The sequence below is a fragment of the Nycticebus coucang genome, chromosome 6 (genome assembly GCF_027406575.1).
Source record: "Nycticebus coucang isolate mNycCou1 chromosome 6, mNycCou1.pri, whole genome shotgun sequence".
Lineage (NCBI taxonomy): Eukaryota > Metazoa > Chordata > Mammalia > Primates > Lorisidae > Nycticebus > Nycticebus coucang.
The window spans coordinates 100,456,444-100,475,748 of record NC_069785.1 but is presented as its reverse complement, the minus strand read 5'-3'; the positions used below and the strand labels follow the sequence as shown (position 1 = coordinate 100,475,748).

The window sequence follows — 19,305 nt, the reverse complement described above, 5'->3', positions numbered from 1 at the left end:
AACTGAATGTTTGACAAAAGAGAAAATTACTTTCTTAAAAACCTTTTCACTTTACTAAGAGCTGAGCTCTCTATTCAGTATTTTTACTCATTAATCTGTTTTTTAATAAAAACTTCATTTTTCATTAAGATTAAGCATAAAATTTTATGCAGGAGCTATAGTGAAATATAATAGAACATTAATTAAAATGCCACATTAAATTTAGTGCTTATTAAGTGAAAGTTATTAAGGAAACTTGTGTTCTCATTTAGGGCCCAGATTCTCACTATGGCACAAAAGGATTGAAGAAAGTAGTGCATGAGACCCCTGCTGCAAGCAAGACTGTTTTTTTCTTTTTTAGTTCCCCTGGCAATAATAATGGCACTTCAATAGAAGATGGACAAATACCGGAAATAATATTTTACACGTAATTGAGCATTATAATACATCTTGACGAGATAGTACCATGCAGTCTAGTGTCAAAAGCAGAAAAGTAGTTTGAGTGTTATGAATATTTATAAGATAAGAAACATTTGAGTTTCTTAGAGGAGATAGAAAAATATTGATTTAAATCTCTACATGATTCAAAGGCAGATTTTCCATTTTCTTATAACCTTTGGGGAAAAGAAAACTGGGTTTAATTGTTTTTAAAAAGTGCAGCTGGTTCAGCTTCATCTTGTATAATTTCATAGATCACCTGATTCCTGGACTTTTAATAGTTTTGGAATTAAAAGATTCTTGTTACACATATAGCTGGTTTCAGATTGTTTTTGTTTTAATTATTTTGAAGGTTAGATGAGATGGGTAAATAGGCTTTGAGATGAGATGGGTCAGCATTCTTGTAGAATTCCTATTAACTTAAATAATTAATTTCAGAAAATTAAGAAAATTGACTTTATATTTGGGAGGTTTGAAATATTGGATGGTCAGCATTTGGAATAATGCAAAAAATAAGCCTAATAAAATGCCTAAGAAAAATTTCCATGCATTTACAGAGAAGGATATTTTGTAATAGTGTAGTATTGTGTTACATAGTACCATTTTAAAATTATAAATGGAGTTTGTACGAATTCCTAATAATGTGACAAACAACGTAGAGGTATAGTCTAAGTGGATTCATTTTCAATAAACTGCACCACTGTTCCTCTGTCTGTGTGGGGGATGCTGCCTCTGAGTCTAGAAACTGAGACGGTGATGGTGGTGATGGGGACACAGCCCTCTCCTCAGCGTTGTGCTAATGCTGCACAGCAAGAAACTGAATAAAATGCTAATGTTTCTAACAACTTCTCTGAAGTCATATAATGATTCCCAACAGGGTCACTCCTGAGAAGAAAGCTTTCTACCATACACATTTCTATCCAAGAAGTAAAGTATGTGTTTGATATTTGTACCTCATTAATGTTGCTGTACAGCTGTATTAGGAGGGGATGGGAAGTGTAGGACACATATCTGGCAGAAGGACATTTATATACTTTCTTACAGAGCAGAGTTTTTGATGTAAGTGAAATAACATTCATTTTTTTCCCTTGAAAGTGATTCCGTTATTAAAAATTAAGTGTAATTAAATTTTAAGGTGTATCAGATAGGTGTGGAAGATGATTAAAATTCATACTTCTTCTAAGTTATCAGCTTAAGAATTTTTTCTGAATAATAGTAATTAGAGTATTAAAAAATGTTCATCTAAAGTAATGCTTCAATTTACATTTTCAAGAAGGAAGTGAGGTGTGATGGTAGTTGAGGTCTCTTGAAATTGCTGGGGGGAAAAAAGGAAATTTTCCTATCTCTGGTATCATGTCTTCTGGATATAAACCTCAGTTAACTGGAATACTTTGTGTGTGTGTGTGTGTGGTCCTATGGTATACATGGCCCTGGGTAACTAAAAATTAACCAGCAAACACTCTGTAGTAACCATCATAGAAAAAACTTCAACTTAAAAAGTACGCTATGTCAGAGATAAGTTAGTGTTTGTTGGCGTTTGAGGCATTTCATATACCTCAAGTGTGTTGCACTAAACAACGATTGTAACTGGACATAGCCATAGAAGGGACAAGAAACAGAACTGTTTGCTAACATTGGGCAATCCCCTGGAATTTTTAAACAATAAATATATATTATCCTTTTACCTTTTTATCATGTGTCTTTTTCGTCTGAAGGTTGAATGTGAGACACCATTTTGAAACAAAGGTTCTAATTATTGAGGTTTAACTTTATTTATAGAAGTACGACACAACCCAAAATAAGAACGCCTCACTGGTGGGGCACAGTGGCTCAAACCTGTAATCCCAGCACTCTGGGGGGCTGAGGCAGGTGGATAGCAGAATAACTGAGGCAAGAAGATGGCTTGAGCCCAAGCATTGGAGGTTGTTGTGAGCTATGATGCCGTGGCACTCTACCCAAGGCGATAGCTTGAGACTCTGTCTCAAAAAAAAAAAAAAAAACCGCCTCACTGCTATCTCAAAGCATTCATGGTAACTACAGCAATAGTGACAGATGCTGCCATCTGATTCTTGAGCACTTTTTTGTGGTCTCAGGAAGTGGACAGTGAAAAATGGGGGAGAAAACAAGAAATAATCTTGTTAATTACTCTTTTCAGTGTGACAATCATTTCACAAATGTTTGTTACTAATAGCTACCTGAGTGATTACTGTGTACCAAACTCTGCAGTAAGTGTTTGATATACATTCTTATTAGAACGAGTCAGTAAGTGATGGGAGGTGGAATTTGAATCCAGTTGTGATCTGCCAGGTTACAGAACTGAGAAACTACTTTGGTGGGTCCAAAAATAACATTTTGTCACCCTTCTTAAACTTTGCAATAAGACCAAAAAGGATACTTGACTAATGTGTGTCTACTGTAGAACATAAAAACTTTCTATTTTAAGAAATTATGATATCCCAGTATCTACCTAACGGTTTTAAGAGTTTGTTTACATTATTGTGTTCATTCTTTTAAGTCCACATAAGTAGTACCCATAGTTTAAAGAAAAAATTTATCTTACAACTTACAAGGCAAGCTTGTAAGACATTAGAGCAAGGTCTAAAAATGTGGCATGTCAAATCTAATATGTCTCAAATTATTGTTCCACTTCCCTTTTGAGAGTGTTCTTCAAACCACTTCTAAACACAACTTCCCTGTTCTGGTCATCTAGATTCAAAACTTGGCAATTCTCCCCAAATTAGACAAAACCCTTCTATCACTAGAGGTAAGGTACGTGTACCATGGTGATCCCAGCCTCAGAGCTACACGGCATTTACTCACATACCCTAGTGGGTGTGCTTTTTTAAAAATCCTTTTCCTTTCACTCCATTGGTAAAGCTAAGACAAGATGGAGTTTTAAAATGGAACTCCAGGGACTGTGGGTCATGCCTAGCACTCTGGGAGGCTGAGGTGGGCTTGAGGCTAGGAGTTTCAGACCAGCCTGAGCAAGAATGAGACCCTGTCTTGGCGATAATTGGAAAAATTAGCTGGGCCTGGTGGCATGTATCTGTTGTCCTGGCTCCTTCCGATACCTGAGAGGCTGAGGCAGTAGGATCACTTGAGCCCAGAAGCTGTGATAATGCCACTGCACTCTAGCCCAAGTGACAGAGCAAGAAAAAGAAAAACAAGTTTAAAAAATGAAACTCTAGGTTGAACACAATATTTCACACCTGTAATCCTAACACTCTGGGAGGCTGAGGCAGGAGGATCCCTTGAGCTTGGAAATTTGAGACCAGCCTGAGTAAAAGCCAGACCCCATCTCTACTAAAAATAGAAAACATTAGCTGAGTGTGGTAGTGCACACTACTCAGGAGGCTGAGGCAAGGGATCACTTGAGCCCAGGAATTTGAGCTTGCTGTGAGCTATGATGACACCACAGCACTCTAGCCTCGGCAACAAAGTGAGACTTTCTCCAAAAACAGAAAGAAAAAATGGAATTCTATCTAGGCTGAGTGTGGTGGCTCACCTGAGCTAAGAAGTTCGAGACCAGCCTGAGAAAGAGGGAAACCCCCATCTCTCAAAAAGAATAGCCGGGCATTGTGGTTGAGTGCCTATAGTCCCAGCTAGTCAGGACGCCGAGGCTAGAGGATTGCTTGAGCCCAGGAGTTTGAGGTTGCTATGAGCTATGACGACACAGCACTCTCCTGAGGGGTGACAAAGTGAAACTGTCTCAAAAAAAAAAAAAAAAAAAGGAACTCTACTTAAAACTGAAGGAGATAGGCTTAGCGCCTGTAGCTCAACCAGCTGAGGCACCAGCCACACACACCAAAGCTGGCAGGTTCAAATCCAGCCCAGGCCTGCCAAACAACAATGACAACTACAACCAAAAAGTAGCTGGGCATTGTGGCTGACGACAACTACAACCAAAAATAGCCAGGCGCTGTGGCTGGCACCTGTAGTCCCAGCTACTTCAGAGGCTGAGGCAAGAGAATTGCTTAAGCCCAAGCATTGGAGGTTGTTGTGAGCTGTGATACCACAGCATTCTACCCAGGACAACAGCTTGAGGCTGTCTCAAAGAAAAAAAAATGAAGGAGAATAAAAATAAAATGGGGCTTACAGTCCCAGCTACTTGGAAAGCACAGGTAAAAGGATCACTTGAGCCCAGAAGTTCAAGATCCCAGTCTCAAAATGAAACTAGAGACCAGCATAAACATTATTATTATTTTTTTTTTTTTTTGTAGAGACAGAGTCTCACTTTATGGCCCTTGGTAGAGTGCCGTGGCCTCACACAGCTCACAGCAACCTCCAACTCCTGGGCTTAAGCGATTCTCTTGCCTCAGCCTCCCGAGTAGCTGGGACTACAGGCGCCTGCCACAACGCCCGGCTATTTTTTGGTTGCAGTTTGGCCGGGGCCGGGTCTGAACCCGCCACCCTCGGCATATGGGGCCGGCGCCCCCAGCATAAACATTATTAATGGGGTTTTGCCCTCTGGATTATAGTCTGTTCTTTCCCTCACCTTTAGGCAATATATCTTTCTACTCTACCTTTCTCTTTCCCTTCCAGAGACAGATTTGAAGAAGCAACAAGGTCATAATTCTGCTGGCAAATGGGGCTGATGGCTGTCTCCTGGCTGATATAATACAGTCCTCATGCCCCACCCCCTACCAGCTTCCTAGTCATCTGTGAGAAAGGCCAGATAGTTTTCTGTCTCTCTCCACCCCGTTCACCACCTATCTAGCCACCTGCCAGATACCACTAATAACACCACCACGAGTGTCCCCTTTATTTCCATTATAGCTGTGAAAGCTATAATTGAGGCTGCTATGACTTCACAATTGCTACAAATGACTGCTCTATGATGCTGGTTCAGCTTTTGTGTCTCAATTCTTAACTGATTTCAAAGAAAGAAATTATGGTTTTGGTTCAACACCTGGCTCACTTTAGTCTGCTCATACTGAGTGGCCTCAGTATCTGTGTGAACAACCCACCCAAACCTAGGTTCACAGTTTCCTGACCTCCAGCCACCTTCACCATTCCTTCTCACAAACATGCCACGTACCGTGACAGGAAGCGCAGTTGCTCTGCCTCTGAAAAGTACATTCGGCACCCCCTCTGCCCACAACCTTCCATGCTTCCCGCTGTCTGGCTTGTCCATTCACCCTTTATTGACCCTGAAGACTGCAGCCCTTTGACCTCTTTTTCTGTCGATGCTCTCTACTTCCATCCCTACTCAGACTCTACTTCTGGTCTTTTCCCCCCTTCTCCATCTTTGATCTTCAGTCACTTTAACCCTTTCATCAATAACCCTGAACCTACTTGTATACACCTGGATCAACCCAGTTGTCTGCCTAATCTTTAACTCTGGCTACTGAGCTCAAACATTTAAAAAGCATAACTGCACAGATTAGGACCATGATGATTTCATGGGTCTCCCTTTACTGGTGCTGCTGGGGGAATTTCACTTGTCAGCTCATGGAAAACAGTGTTTAAATTCACACTTCAACATACTCTCCAGCCTTAGCTAATGAAGGAAATTCCAGCTCCTGTTGTTAGGTTTGGGGACCAGATGTCAGGTCCCCGTGTTGCCAGGTTCATGGTTTCCAGTACTGAAGGATGGTCAACAGTAAATGAGGAGAGCAAGCAGGTGCAAGCAGCCGAAGTTATTAAAGCATAGCACATTCTAGAGAAGGAATGGATCAGCCCCCATGAATGGAGAAGACCCTGAGTTTAACAAGATTTCTCCCTTTATGCCAATTCTCTAACTTTATCTTAAATGGGGGATGGAACATTCATGGTTTTTCTTGGAAAGGGTGGAGAATTCCTGGAATTGGGAATGCTATCCTTTTCTATTCCTGTAGGTCAATTTCTGGGGGTTACCATGGTATTTATAAACTCATGGGTATGATTTTTACTGTGTTAATGAGGGTAGTTCATTTAGGGACACAATTGTTACCTCACTATGCATGTGCTCCAAAGACTATCAAAGGCCTGACCAAACCTCACTTTGTGGTTTTCTGCCTCTTTCTGATTGGTCAGTCCTTGGAGACCCCCATTGTAGACCAAACATCTGGTCAGTCCTTGGGGAGCCCCTTGACATGTTATCTGTTCTTCCTTGAGAGCTCCCTTCTGGTCAATTTGTTTCTCCTAGTAGACAAAGCATCTCCTACCTCTCAATGGACACCCCTACACAGATGCACCTACATGTGCACCCAAGTTTTCTTCTTCTCTTATGAAGGAAGGCATGTCTCAGGCCACCTATAGTCAGATCTGTCTTCACGGGTACTCAGACCGCTGCCCCAACTTAGGAATCTCCCTCTGCTGTAACCTCTGCTATCTCCTTCCTACTGGCCTTTAAATACAGTTAACTTTTTTTGAGACCAAGTCTCAAGCTATCGCCCTTGGCAGAGTGCCCTGGTGTTACAGCTCACAGCAACCTCCAACTCTTGGGCTTAAGCAATTCTCTTGCCTCAGCCTCCCGAGTAGCTGGGACTATAGGCGCCCGCCACAATGCCTGGCTATTTGTTGTTGTTGTTGTTGTTGCAGTTGTCATTGTTTTAGCTGGCCTGGGCTGGGCCGAGTTTGAATCCATTAGCCTCAGTGTATGTGGCCCACGCCCTATCCACCTCGTTACAGGCACTGCCCTAAATATGGTTAACTCTTACCTGCCTTAAAAAATAAAGGTGTCTGAATGTCATTACCCCTCCAGATAGCAGTCACTCAAGAGTGAAGTCATTGAGCTACACTTGTTATCTCCAGTTCCTCTCCACTGAAAGTGCTCCTACGTGGGTCACCACCAAAAATACCCTGGTTTCTAAATCCTGGGGACACCTCTGTCTTTGTTTTATATGTTCTCTCTGTCACATTCACTAGTGACTACTCACTCCCTTTTCAAATACCTTCCTGTAGCTGCCATTACCCTGTCCTCCTACCTCTGGACAGTATCCTTCAGTGACTTCTTGCCACTACCTGCCCTGACATTCCTGTCCTGGGCCATCATGCTCCCCACACTTTCCAAGCCTTGTTTTCATCCATTTCCACGGCTTCAGTTGCCATCTGTTTTCAGAGGACTCCGGAATGTCTCTCATCTCTCAAGCTTCAGTTACCCCCTTAGTACCGGTACTTGGATGCCCCACAGGCATCTCAAACCACCACATCCAAACCTGAACTCCACCACACACTCCACACTCGTTCTTTCGGCCCCACACTGGGGCATTTCCTCGACCTTGTTCTCATTCCCACATCCAATCATTCCCCAGGTTCTGATCATTCCAGTTTCTGAATATCCTTGAAATGATCGGCGCTTCATCCCTGCTGTAGTTACTCTAGTTCAGGTAGATCTCTCTATCTCTGGCCTTCCCTCTACTGGCCACAGTGGTCTTTCTAAAACAAAACTTGGACAGCAAATCCCTAGCTTCAAACCCTACAGTGACTCCGTGATCTGCCTCTGCTGACTTCTGCAGTTTTATGTCTCGCTGTATCACGTGTCATAGAACACATATTTCCTCTCCATCACCATTGTGGGATCCCCTGTGCCATCGACACATGCAATGTACCCAAGGGCAAAACGGAGGAAGCAGAGTGGGAACCAGTATGCACCTGCTGGTTGGCTATAGGGGCAGGACACCTGGCCCTGTGCATACTTTGCCTCTCACTCCAATCCTGTGACGTGACAATACCTTTCTTTTCCCCCCAGTGATGAAAGCGAAGATCACCAGCTGCTTAAGCCCTTTCCTTTGCCCTTTCCGCGCAGGTTCTGGAGCAGGAGACTCACTCCCGCCGGCCGCCAGGCGTCGCCTTCGGGCCGGGGCTGTTGCGCTGGGTCCCGGGGCCGCACCGGCCCGGTCGGGCGCGTGCGCAGGCGCAGAGGGCCCTTCCGGCGCGCGGCCGCTCCCCCGCCACCTCCCGGGCGGGGATGCTGCCGCTGGGCTGCGGGTGGAGGCATCTTCGTGCAGGGCCAGGCGCTCCGGCCTTCGCTCGGCTCTGTTCTGGCGCCGATATGCCTAAGAAGGCTGGTGCGACGAGCAAGGCCAGTGGCAAGTCCCGTGGCGACAGGAGGGTGGGCCTCAGGGCGGCTCTTTGAGGAGCGCGGGAACTAAGCGGGGCCCACGGGCGGGTGAAGGGCCCCGCCTGCATTTCTCTGTCAGCTCCGGGGCTCGGGACGGCGCCTCTAGCCCGCGGGCCTGGGGCTCCTGCCGCCCGCCCGGTGAAGTCCGAGCGCGGGGCCAGGTGGCGCACGAGCAGACGCAGCCCGGGGCCTCGCCGGCCTCTTCTGTCGCAGACTGGCGCTGCCCTGAGCATCTCTGTCCTCCTCGGCCTCCTGTCGAGCACACGGCACTCACGCCGCTGCTGCGGGACTGGTTTCGACCGGGTGGTCAGACGCCGCCGACAGCTGTGCGGCTGTGCTGGTTACGTGTGTTCTTCCTTCCTCGCTGCAGGCTGGACTGCTTGGTTCGGTTCCTAGCACAGTTTCGGTCACATAACAGGCTTTAAATACCAATCGCTGTCATTCCTTCTCCCTCGCCCAGACACACGTACACACTCCCAACCTCAGTACTTCACAGACTAGCTCCCGTGGGATGAGTGACGCGTGATCTGTGTCTCTGAGGGATCGGAAGTACGAACGAGATGGTGGGAACGAGCATTAAGCCAGTCAGGTCTTCTTCCAAGGGAGGAAAAAAAACAGTGAAATCGACGGGGCAGCTTCGTGGAAGAGTTAATTTGAGCCTTGAAGGACATGGGAAGAGCATTCTAGGTGGCCAAGAGTGGGCACAACTATTTAGTTTGTCTTGGTTAAAATGAAAGAGAGTAGTGGAAAGATAAGATTAAATGTGTGGGAAAATGCTTTGTAACCTGTAAAGCTGTCTGGTTGTTGTCATTTTAGGGTAAAAGCCAGAGCAATGAACCAGAGAGACCACTTCCTCCCTTAGCTCCTGTGGCAGTTGATCCAAAAGGTTGTGTCACCATAACCATCCATGCCAAACCTTGCTCCAAACAGAACGCTGTAACAGGTATATCCAAACACTGGGATGGGATTATGAATCAAGTGTCCCCCCAGCCTCCATTGGCTCAGCTGAAAGCTTAGGAGTATGGTTTTTACATCTGCAGTTAACAGCTTCACTATTTTAAAGTTCTAGATTGTAATATAAAAGTGTTTGAAAGTGAATATGTGATACTTAAAGTTTAAATTAAAACCATTGCATATTTTCATTTTTAAAAATATGACATTTTAGAAAGGAAACATTAGAGATGTATGTATAGCCTAGATTATTCTTTATTTATCCTATTCCAAAACTAGAAACAGTGGCTAGAGTAAGAAGAGACATGTTGGTCCAGTTTAATGATGACTGGTCTAAGAAAGGGAAGAAAACCAAGATCTGAGACCCCTGATCATTTCCTGTGTAAGCTTGTTTTAAAGCAAAACAATATAAAACATTTATTTAGGGGCCCAGTTTTTTTCATCTGTCAGATGACATAGTTGGACTAAGAGGGTTTCTATTCCTTGGAGCCCTGGAAGTGCCTGCAGAATCTCTGCTTTGGGCAAGGGGGAAACCAGGCAGATGTGGGAGCAATTGCATATACATTTGTTTAAATGTTGAGATTACAGACAAAATTGGCAAAAAGGAGGGATTCTGAGGGAGGAAAGAAGTTTGCAAACCATTGACCTGAATTATCTTGAAGGTCTTATTTTATCTCCAAAGCTCTGCATACCAAATCATTTTTATATTTTGAAAACAAAAGCCCAGAATTGTTGTGGTTTTAGCTAAAGACCATATTGGCTTGTCTCTATTGACTGGACCCTTCTTGGCCATTCTTTTCTTTTCTTTTCTTTGCTCTTCTTTCATTTTTTTTTTTTTTTTAAATGAGCCTGACTATGGCACCCTTGGGGGAGTGCCGTGGCATCACAGCTCACAGCAACCTCAAACTCCTGGGCTTAAGTGATTTTCTTGCCTCAGCCTCCTAAGCAGGTGGGACTACAGACGCCCACCACAACACCTGGCTATTTTTTGTTGTAGTTGTCGTCATTTGAACCCAGGCCCAGGGCTGGGTTCAAACCCGCCATCCCCAATTCAGTGGCTGGCCCTCTAGCTGCTGAGCTAAAGGCGCCAAGCCCTGGCCGTTATTTTCTAAGCAATGGCTATGGGTACTGTCTTACTGTTGGAGTGCTTCCTCAAATCTAAGATGGCATTAACTATAAAGTACACAAGTACTTTATGCACAAGAAAAATGCCCATTTCAACTGAACACTTTCTGCATCCGTTATAAGACACATCTTGGTTGCAAAGATGATAAAATGTGAAGAACTATGTGTTTTACAGTCAAAGAGATTGGGAAGCAGGTTTTTTTTTTTTTTAACCACCTTATTCTTCATTCTGTGGCCATGTTGCTTACACAGATAGCGTGTAAGGGTGTGGAAATACCTGAGTAAAGCCTTGAGCTATAGAATCAGTTCAAGCTTCTTTGCAAACTGCTTTGAGTAGATATTTTTGTCTTTAGAAATAACTATAGAGGTAGCACCTTTAGCTTAAGCGGCTAAGGCACCAGCCATATACACCAGAGCTGGCTGGTTCGAATCTGGCCAGGGCCTGACAAACAATGACAACTACAACCAAAACATAGCCAGATGTTGTGGTGGGTGCCTGTAGTCCCAGCTACTTGGGAGGCTGAGACAAGAGAATTGTTTAAGCCCAGGAGTTTGAGGTTGCTGTGAGCTGTGATACCACAGCACTCTACCCAGGGCTATAGCTTGAGGCTCTGTCTCAAAGAGCTCTTCTTTGTCCCTGGATTTTAAATCATGAGTTGAAATTTATTTTTTAATCACATCATCACTTTCTAGCCATGCGAAATTAGGTATATTACTTCTTGATTCCAATTTTCTCATTGGAGATGAAAATGGTACTAATAGCCTCATAAAGTCATTGAGGATTAAACAAGTTAATACTTGTAAAGCCCTTAAAAAAGTGGTTCTCGAGTGGCACCTGTGGCTCAGTGAGTAGGGCGCCAGCCCCATATACTGAGGGTAGCAGGTTCAAACTCAACCCCAGCCAAACTGCAACAAAAAATGGCCGGACATTGTGGCAGGCGCTTGTGGTCCCAGCTACTTGGAAGGCTGAGGTTGAGGATCGCCTAAGCCCAAGAGCTGGAGGTTGCTGTGAGCTATGATACCACAGCACTATACCAAAAGTGACAAAGTGAGACTGTCAAAAAAAAAAAACAAAAAACAGTGTTCTCAACCTTCCTAATGCTGCGACCCTTTAATACAGTTCCTGTGGGTTGTGACCCACAGGTTGAGAACTGCTGCCTTTAAATATTTGTGTGTGCTTATAGTGCAGTGAGTTCTATGTATAAATGTTAAATAAACATTATTAAATTTTAAAAACATTCAAGTTGCTTATTACCTAAGAGATGAACCTAGGGCTGTACTTTCATGTTTCTAATGAGAAACCCTGCACAACCCTGTACAATCTAGTGAGCTGTCCCTTCCATGCACTTCCTCAGTGACATGCTAGGCCAAAGCCCAGATCCTCTAATTCCCTGTCTTTGGCTCCTCCTATCAGACCAAGTGTAATTTCAGTTGACTAAATCCAGGATGTTCTTCCAGTTTCCTGCAGGAATCCCATCTTGGTCAGCAGGGTTAGGGGAGTATCAGTTTTCTTTGAATTTACTTTCCATAATAGTAGAGGCATATTTAGTATGTTTTGGTCCCTTAATTGTGATTAGTTCAATCATTCATTTCTTCATTCAGCAGTTACTATTTGAAAGTCTGTTTGCCCGACAAATGCAAGCTCTTTTTCAAATTTTACTCATTTCATGAAGAAAAAGAACTCATAAGGATAAAGTCCACACTGTCTTTATTCCAGATTTGACAGCAGAAGCCGTAAATGTAGCCATCGCAGCACCTCCATCAGAAGGGGAGGCTAATGCTGAGCTCTGCCGGTATCTTTCCAAGGTCTTAGAACTCAGGAAGAGTGATGTGGTTTTGGATAAGGTAGGTCTCTCTCTCTCTCCCCTCTTTCTGTCTTTAAACATTTTTATTATTACAAATCAATCATGAATCATAAAACACTGATTTTTTTTTCTTTTTCAAATAACTGGAAAACCAGTCATTTTAACTCTCATATAGCCACAAAAGCTGAGGATTCTTCCTGTTTAGTTTCCTTCATTCCTACCAGTCCAGTCCTTATTCAGATATTCTACATTCTGTACTTAACATTTCTCAGCTGTCATCATTTCTAGCATTTTCTCCTTTCTAAATTTATTCTGAACTTGTCAGGTTAATTAAAGTGGTTCCTATTGATTATCTCTGTTAATGAGTCCAGCAAGTATTGCTGATTCACACACTGTCCTTGCTCATTAGGAGAAGCTCGTTAGGAAGACAGATTCATACAAAGTCATTTAATACTCTCGGTTTTGAACTAGGGGTGGGTATCAGCATCATCTGGAAATGATTTCTAAGTTACCTGGGCATCACCTTAGACTTACTGGAATAGAATCCGTAGGAGTAGGAATGGGGCCCATCCATGTTTGTATTTCTTAAAGAGCTACTTGTTTTCCAGTGCTGCATTGCACAGCTGCTATCCCAGTTCTGGCTGATCAGAGTCACTGATCAATATGCTGCCCCTCAGATCCATCTGTGTGCTGTACCTGCAGCAGGTGATCTCTGATTTTTGGCTAGTGCTCATGCTCTGACCTTTGCCTGAAAGGTACTCCCCACTTTTCCACCTGTGCAGACTCCATCCATGTAGCTAAATCCTTTGCTCAGATTTTATCTTCTGTAAAGAATGTGTTTTGAAAACAAATCCTTTTTAAAGTTGTTTTAGGTGATTGTGAAATTACAGCATTTATAGTCCTACAGATTCTATTTCAGTAAGTCTAAGGTGATGCCCAGGTGATTTAGAAATAATGCCCAATATGATTGGTTTTGTTTGGAATTTTCAGAAATTTTAACAATGTAGAGAATAGCAATTTGTTTCTATTAGAATTATTTTTATACAAAATTTATATAAAATTGCAATATTTTTGTGTTTTAAAAGTGACTTTTTTTGAGACAGACTCTCACTCTGTCACCCTGGGTAGAGTGCTGGGTTGTCACAACCTCAAACTTAAGGGCTCAAGTGCCTCAGCCTCCTGAGTTAGCTGGGACTACAAGTGCCTGCCACAATGCCTGGCTAGTTTTTCTATTTTTTGGTGGAGATGAGGTCTTGCTCTTGCTCAGGCTGGTCTCAAACTCCTGCGCTCAAGCCATCCATCCATCTAAGCCTCCCAGAGTTCTAGAATTATAGGCCTGAGCTACTGCACCTAGCCTCATTTATAAACAAAAAATTTACTTGAACCTAGAATATTACAAGGATTCTATATTCATTTTGAAATTTTAATGCCCAGCTTTTATTATTGCAGAAATTCATGTATGAAGGTGAAAACCCTGAGAGTTGTAAAAATCTTTAGTAAGGTAGAATCTCTATCTCTTAGAGATAGTCTTTGGTTAGACCAGAAGTGGCCAGGAGAAAGTGGTACCTAAGCCATTTGGAAAGCCCATCATACAGCTGAGGTCTGCTGTCTCTAATAGTATTGGAATGTTCAGTGTGTTTTTTCCTTTTGGTCCAGGGTGGTAAGTCTCGTGAAAAGGTGGTGAAACTTTTAGCCTCCACAACTCCAGAAGAGATCTTGGAGAAGTTAAAAAGGGAAGCTGAAAAGAACTAAAAGCAAGAAATGAAAAAAATGGATCATTGGGAAGCTTTTTTTATTGCAAATGATGAAGAGTCTGTTAAATAGGAAAACATATTTAAGTGCACAGAAAAACATGGGAGTATGTGTGTGTGTGTATGTACACATATATTTTTAAATAAGATTTAAAAAAATTTTTTGAATGAATATAGGTTCTAAAATCCCTGTCTACAAACAGCCTAGCCTAGAACATGTTACTTTGATTTCAAGGCATTACAGAATAACAGAGCTGGAAAGGCTATTTAAGATGACATGATTTAACACCTTTCATTCTGCGTTGGGGCTTCTGATATCCAAAACTTGAGGTTTATTCATACCATGCAAGATGGCAACCTTGTCAAATACAGTTTACCCTGACTATGAATAAAAATAATATCTCCACAGCAGTTCTGGAGTTCTGGGGATTGCCTTCTAATCCAGTTTACAAATGTCAGAGAAAAACCTGTCACACTGCTTTGTAGTCTTACTTTATGTATTAAGGTATTTTGCTAAATTCAAAAAAATACCTTTTATATCTTTCAAAGACTACATTGAAGCATTTTGTGAAAAAGTAAATAATAATCAAGACTTGTAATTTAATATGAATTATAATTTTTGAGATGTCACTGAATTTTCTTCTTAATAACTTGTAATCATCAAATCTGGCAGTTCTTATGAAGGTCCAAAGATCCTTAAAAGAAGAAAGAGGACCTAGAAGCTACTTTCACTATTTGTAAAAGCCTGTCAGAACTTACATTTATATTAAAGTTACAAAGGCTAATAATAAATTTTTACATATTTGGTGCAAGTTATAGTAATTTATTTATTTTGAGACAGTCTCACTACGTTGCCATCAGCAGAGTGCTATGGCATTACAGCTCACAGCAACCTCCAACTCTTCTGCGTAAGCAAGTCTCTTGCCTCAGCCTCCCAAGTAGCTGGGACTACAGGCACCCGCCACAACACCCAGCTATTTTTTCGTCGTAGTTGTCATTGCTGTTTGGCAGGCCCAGACTGGATTCGAATCACCAGCTCCAGTGTATGTGGCTGGTGCCTTCTGAGCTACAAACACTAAGTCAAGTTATAGTAATTTAGTAAGATAAATGATTTCCTTTGTGGAGCAGAAGAGCTGATTTGCAGTATGCTTTGTCTAATAAGTACATGAGAAAAATGATGGACAAAATCTGTAGGAAAGACCAATAATAGAAATTCTTGATGGTGAAAGAGCTAGAAACCACTCATTTCAAACTTTTTTTTTTTTTGTTAGAGACCGTCTCACTTTGTCACCCTTGGTAGAGTGCGATGGTGTCACAGCTCACAGCAACCTCCAGCTCTTGCACTTGGGTAATTCTGCCTCAGCCTCCCAAGTAGCTGGGACTTCAGGCACCCACCACAATGCCCGGTTACGTCTAGAACACTTATTTTGTTGATAGGAACCAAGGGCGGGGAAGTTTAGGTGGCTTAGTCAATATCACAGTGCGCATTAACATCAGACCTTGGTTTGAGCTCAGCTGGGTTGTCTTCTAGACTACCATGTGATGAGGTCTCCAATGGTCTTCTGTTTTACAGGTCTTGGCTTAAGAACTTTTCCCACTTTTTTCAGCACTTTCGATATGTGCTGGAAAGGCGTTTTACTTGTGATTTCTGCATGAATCATTGTTAGGATGCCTTCTTTGACAAATAACAGAAACACACTCCAGTTGTCTTAGAGTAATGGGACCTATCAGATCAGATACCTGGGAAATCCAGCAGCTATGTGATGTCATAAAGCAGTGCTCCCCAACCTTTTTGGCACAGAGGGACAGTTTCATGGAAAACAATTTTCCCATGGACCAGATTGTGGGGGAATGGTTTTGATAGGATTCTGCAAGCAACGAGTATGTTATGGTCTCTGTGCAAACCTCTGCTAAGAAAGGACAATGTATTTGTGGCCGCTCCCCAGTGCTGCCATCACCACCTCAGCTCCACCTCAGAGGTGCAGGCATTAGATTTTCCATCCCTCCCATGGGCAGTTTACTGTGGGACTTGTGCTCTTGCCGCTTATCTGACAGGAAGCAGAATTCAGCTGCTGTAAAAACAGGTAACCCTTTACTCATTTGCCCCACCATCACCTCCTGCTGTGCGACCTGGTTCCTAACCGGTCACCCACCTACTGATGCAGGTCTGCGCCTGGCAAGGGGCTTTAGGACCTCTTTCTTTCTATCCCCCAACTCGTTAGCAGTGATCATCCTCATGCCCAGTGACCATCTTCATGCCCACTTCCTTCCAAGAGGCAAAAGGCCACGTGGTTCCAGGTTTCACAGTCCTGTATCACCCTCTCCAGTAGGAAAAAAGCCACTCAGGCGAGTTCTGGTATTTCTTTTCCAAAAGTTCCCAGTCAGCCGCCTCTTCCGTCTAATCCCCAATTAGGTAGTAGGAAGTTTCTAAACCAGTCCCTGTGGTCAGAAAACGTCATGACACAAGTTCCCTAAATCAATGACTATAGAAAAGAGAATTACCTTAATTGATGTAGGCCCAATAGAGATAGTATCAACATACTCAGAAGCAAAGTAGAGGTTGGGTATCTGAATGAAATTGGCCAGTTTCGAGGAGAGGAATGATGCTGAAGCCAACAATTGCCACTACAGTGATCTCTCTACTTCATTTTTTTTTTTTTTTTTTTTGGTAGAGACAGAGTCTCACTGTACCGCCCTCGGTAGAGTGCCGTGGCCTCACACGGCTCACAGCAACCTCTAACTCTTGGGCTTACGCGATTCTCTTGCCTCAGCCTCCCAAGCAGCGGGGACTACAGGCGCCCGCCACAACGCCCGGCTATTTTTTGTTGCAGTTTGGCCGGGGCTGGGCCTGAACCCGCCACCCTCAGCATATGGGGCCGGCGCCCTACTCACGGAGCCACAGGCGCCGCCCTCTACTTCATTTTTTAATGATGGCCATATTTTGTTCTAACATGGGAACTTTTTTGCCTAATCAGGATTTTTGAGAAACATAACAGTATCCTGTGTCAAAGTGAGACTTGTCATCACAAACTATTGCTGCAGCTCCGGGCTCAGCAGTGGGAGTGCCACCCGCAGAAGGGGGCCAGGCCGGCCAACGAGCCCCAGTCTCTCTGGAGGAGCCTCAGGGCGAAGAGGACCTTCACCTCCCGCCACACGAGCCAGTGGAGCCTCCAGCTCTCCAAACTGTTTTAATGTTTGAAGAGTATTTGGCTTAGGAGGATTCCAGAAAGCTAGCAAAATCTCCGTGCTAAATTTAGGCTCGGCGTGTTGGAAGCGTGCAGTCCCCAGATCAGGGAGCCGCCTTGGCGTACTCAGTAAGCGTCCCCTCGCTGCGGACTTGGGGCACCTAAACCCCGTCACTTTGCCAGTGGCGTCCCAGGTTCTGGGGCTTTGTCTTCCCGAGGCCGCCCCCCCCCCCCTCCACAGGGACAGCTGGGAAGCACCGGAGAGCGGCGTTGGATCCCGCGGCCCCGCACTGGTGCTGGAGGCCAGCAGTTCTTACCGGTGGCAGCCTGGGCCACGAGCTTCCACACCTGCCCTAGGGGGTCAGCTGACCGGACCGGACCATCGCTTAGTAACAGGATGCCACCGACCGTTGCAGCAGGCCTGCCCGAGGCAAAATAACCGAGAAGAAACCCCGAGAGTGCGTGGAGCCCGCGCAGCCCTAGGCTGTGGCGCCTCCGGAGACTAGAGACTACTACCGCGTGGGCAAGGACCTGCTGGCCAAGTTCATCAATACCGGGTGGTTCCAGGGCTACAGGACCAAGAAGTATGCCTCGTTGTACAGGACCAGTAACCAAGTTTATGGGAACAGAGCGCCCACCGTGCACCAGATGCCAAAAGTATTTTATCCAACTTCAAATTTCCAGACAACGTGCAGCCACTGGAATGTTCCAGGACAACACTTTCATCGTGTACATGGATAAAAGTCTCATGACTGGCGCCAACAACTACATTACCTCCTTGGACCCGCTCAATTTCCACCCCAGTTACATGTCAGCAGGCCGTCCATCTGCCATTTTTTTTCTTTTTTTTTTTTTTGGTAGATACAGAGTCTCACTTTACTGCCCTTGGTAGAGTGCCGTGGCGTCACACGGCTTACAGCAACCTTCAGCTCTTGGGCTTATGTGATTCTCCTGCCTCAGCCTCCCGAGCAGCTGGGACTACAGGCGCCCGCCACAACGCCCAGCTATTTTGTTGTTGTTGCAGTTTGGCCGGGGCTGGGTTTGAACCCACCACCCTCGGCATATGTGGTGCCCTACTCACTGAGCCACAGGCGCCACCCACCGTCCATCTGCCATTAACGGAGGCTGAAAGCCCTCTCCAGGGATCTTAGGACTCCAGTGGCAGCCTTTTGGAGAGTCATTGTCTCTGATGCTTGACAATTCATGTGATTGTAAAGGAACAGACTTTGCTACTGTCCCTGAAAATATTTTTCCACCTTGGAATAGAAAAATATGCACACACCTGGGGTGGCTGTGAAGTCGTACTTTCTCTATTTTACATCTGAGATGTATGAGGAAAAGATGGCCATACCTTAATTGGCCAGTCAACATGGTAATGGTTGACTTTCCATTAAAGATATCATGTTCTGAATTCCTGTCTCATCTGACGTTTGTAATGACAGAGCAGGGCCATGAGTGGATGGACCAAGATCTTAGCCTGAATGCCAGGAGTGCTGGTGTAGAAACTCCCAGCACTCTAGCTGTCTGTATTTGGAGCTACTGTTTGACCAATTGTGGCCTGTCCCTACAGCACCCTGAGATATGTGTGGGATGCCCTGCTGGGGCATGGGTGAGGGCTAGGCAGGAAGTATGACCAAGTCCAGGTGCTCACCGGGGTCCTCCGGTAGGGGCAGGAGCAAGGTTGGCCAATGCCATTCACTGTTGATGATGATGGGTTATGGGGACATGGGGGGGGGTCTTCATGTTTGTTTTTAAATTTCAGTAAAAGTAAAAAAAAAAAAAGCATACAAGGAGAAAAAAAAATAAACTAGTGCTATAGGAAGAAATTGATCCCAGGGGGCTGTCAGCAGGCCGTCCATCTGCCATTGAGGGGGGCTGAAAGCCCTCTCCAGGGGTCCCAAGCATAGTTCCCTTCTACCCCTATAAGTGAGGTAGTGTTCAGCAGTCTAAGAACTTCTTGTCCCACACAGGGCCATTCTGCACTAGTGATAGATAACAGCTAAGGCCTGGGCACCTTGACCTACTGT

General features: G+C 44.2%; 2 protein-coding genes across 3 annotated transcripts in view; both read left to right on the top strand.

The window, feature by feature from the left end:
• The window catches only part of BTBD1 (BTB domain containing 1), a 58,145-nt gene extending 56,044 nt beyond the window's left edge, over window positions 1-2,101 (top strand). The window contains exon 8 of the mRNA XM_053593327.1: window positions 252-2,101. Within this exon, the coding sequence (XP_053449302.1) occupies window positions 252-410 (159 nt within the window). The 3' untranslated portion in view covers window positions 411-2,101. The remainder of the gene's footprint in view (window positions 1-251) is intronic.
• A 6,180-nt stretch (window positions 2,102-8,281) lies between these two features.
• Window positions 8,282-18,346, top strand: C6H15orf40 (chromosome 6 C15orf40 homolog). Of its 2 annotated transcripts, none has more exons than XM_053594785.1 (4): window positions 8,282-8,422; window positions 9,278-9,404; window positions 12,255-12,382; window positions 17,069-18,346. In XM_053594785.1, exons 1-4 carry the CDS (start codon window positions 8,309-8,311, stop codon window positions 17,075-17,077), a joined length of 378 nt encoding a protein of 125 aa, XP_053450760.1. In that variant the 5' UTR covers window positions 8,282-8,308; the 3' UTR covers window positions 17,078-18,346. The 2 variants fall into 2 exon arrangements, with proteins under 2 accessions (XP_053450760.1, XP_053450759.1); XM_053594784.1 differs by lacking the exon at window positions 17,069-18,346 and adding an exon at window positions 13,999-16,086.
• Window positions 18,347-19,305: the final 959 nt, after the last annotated feature.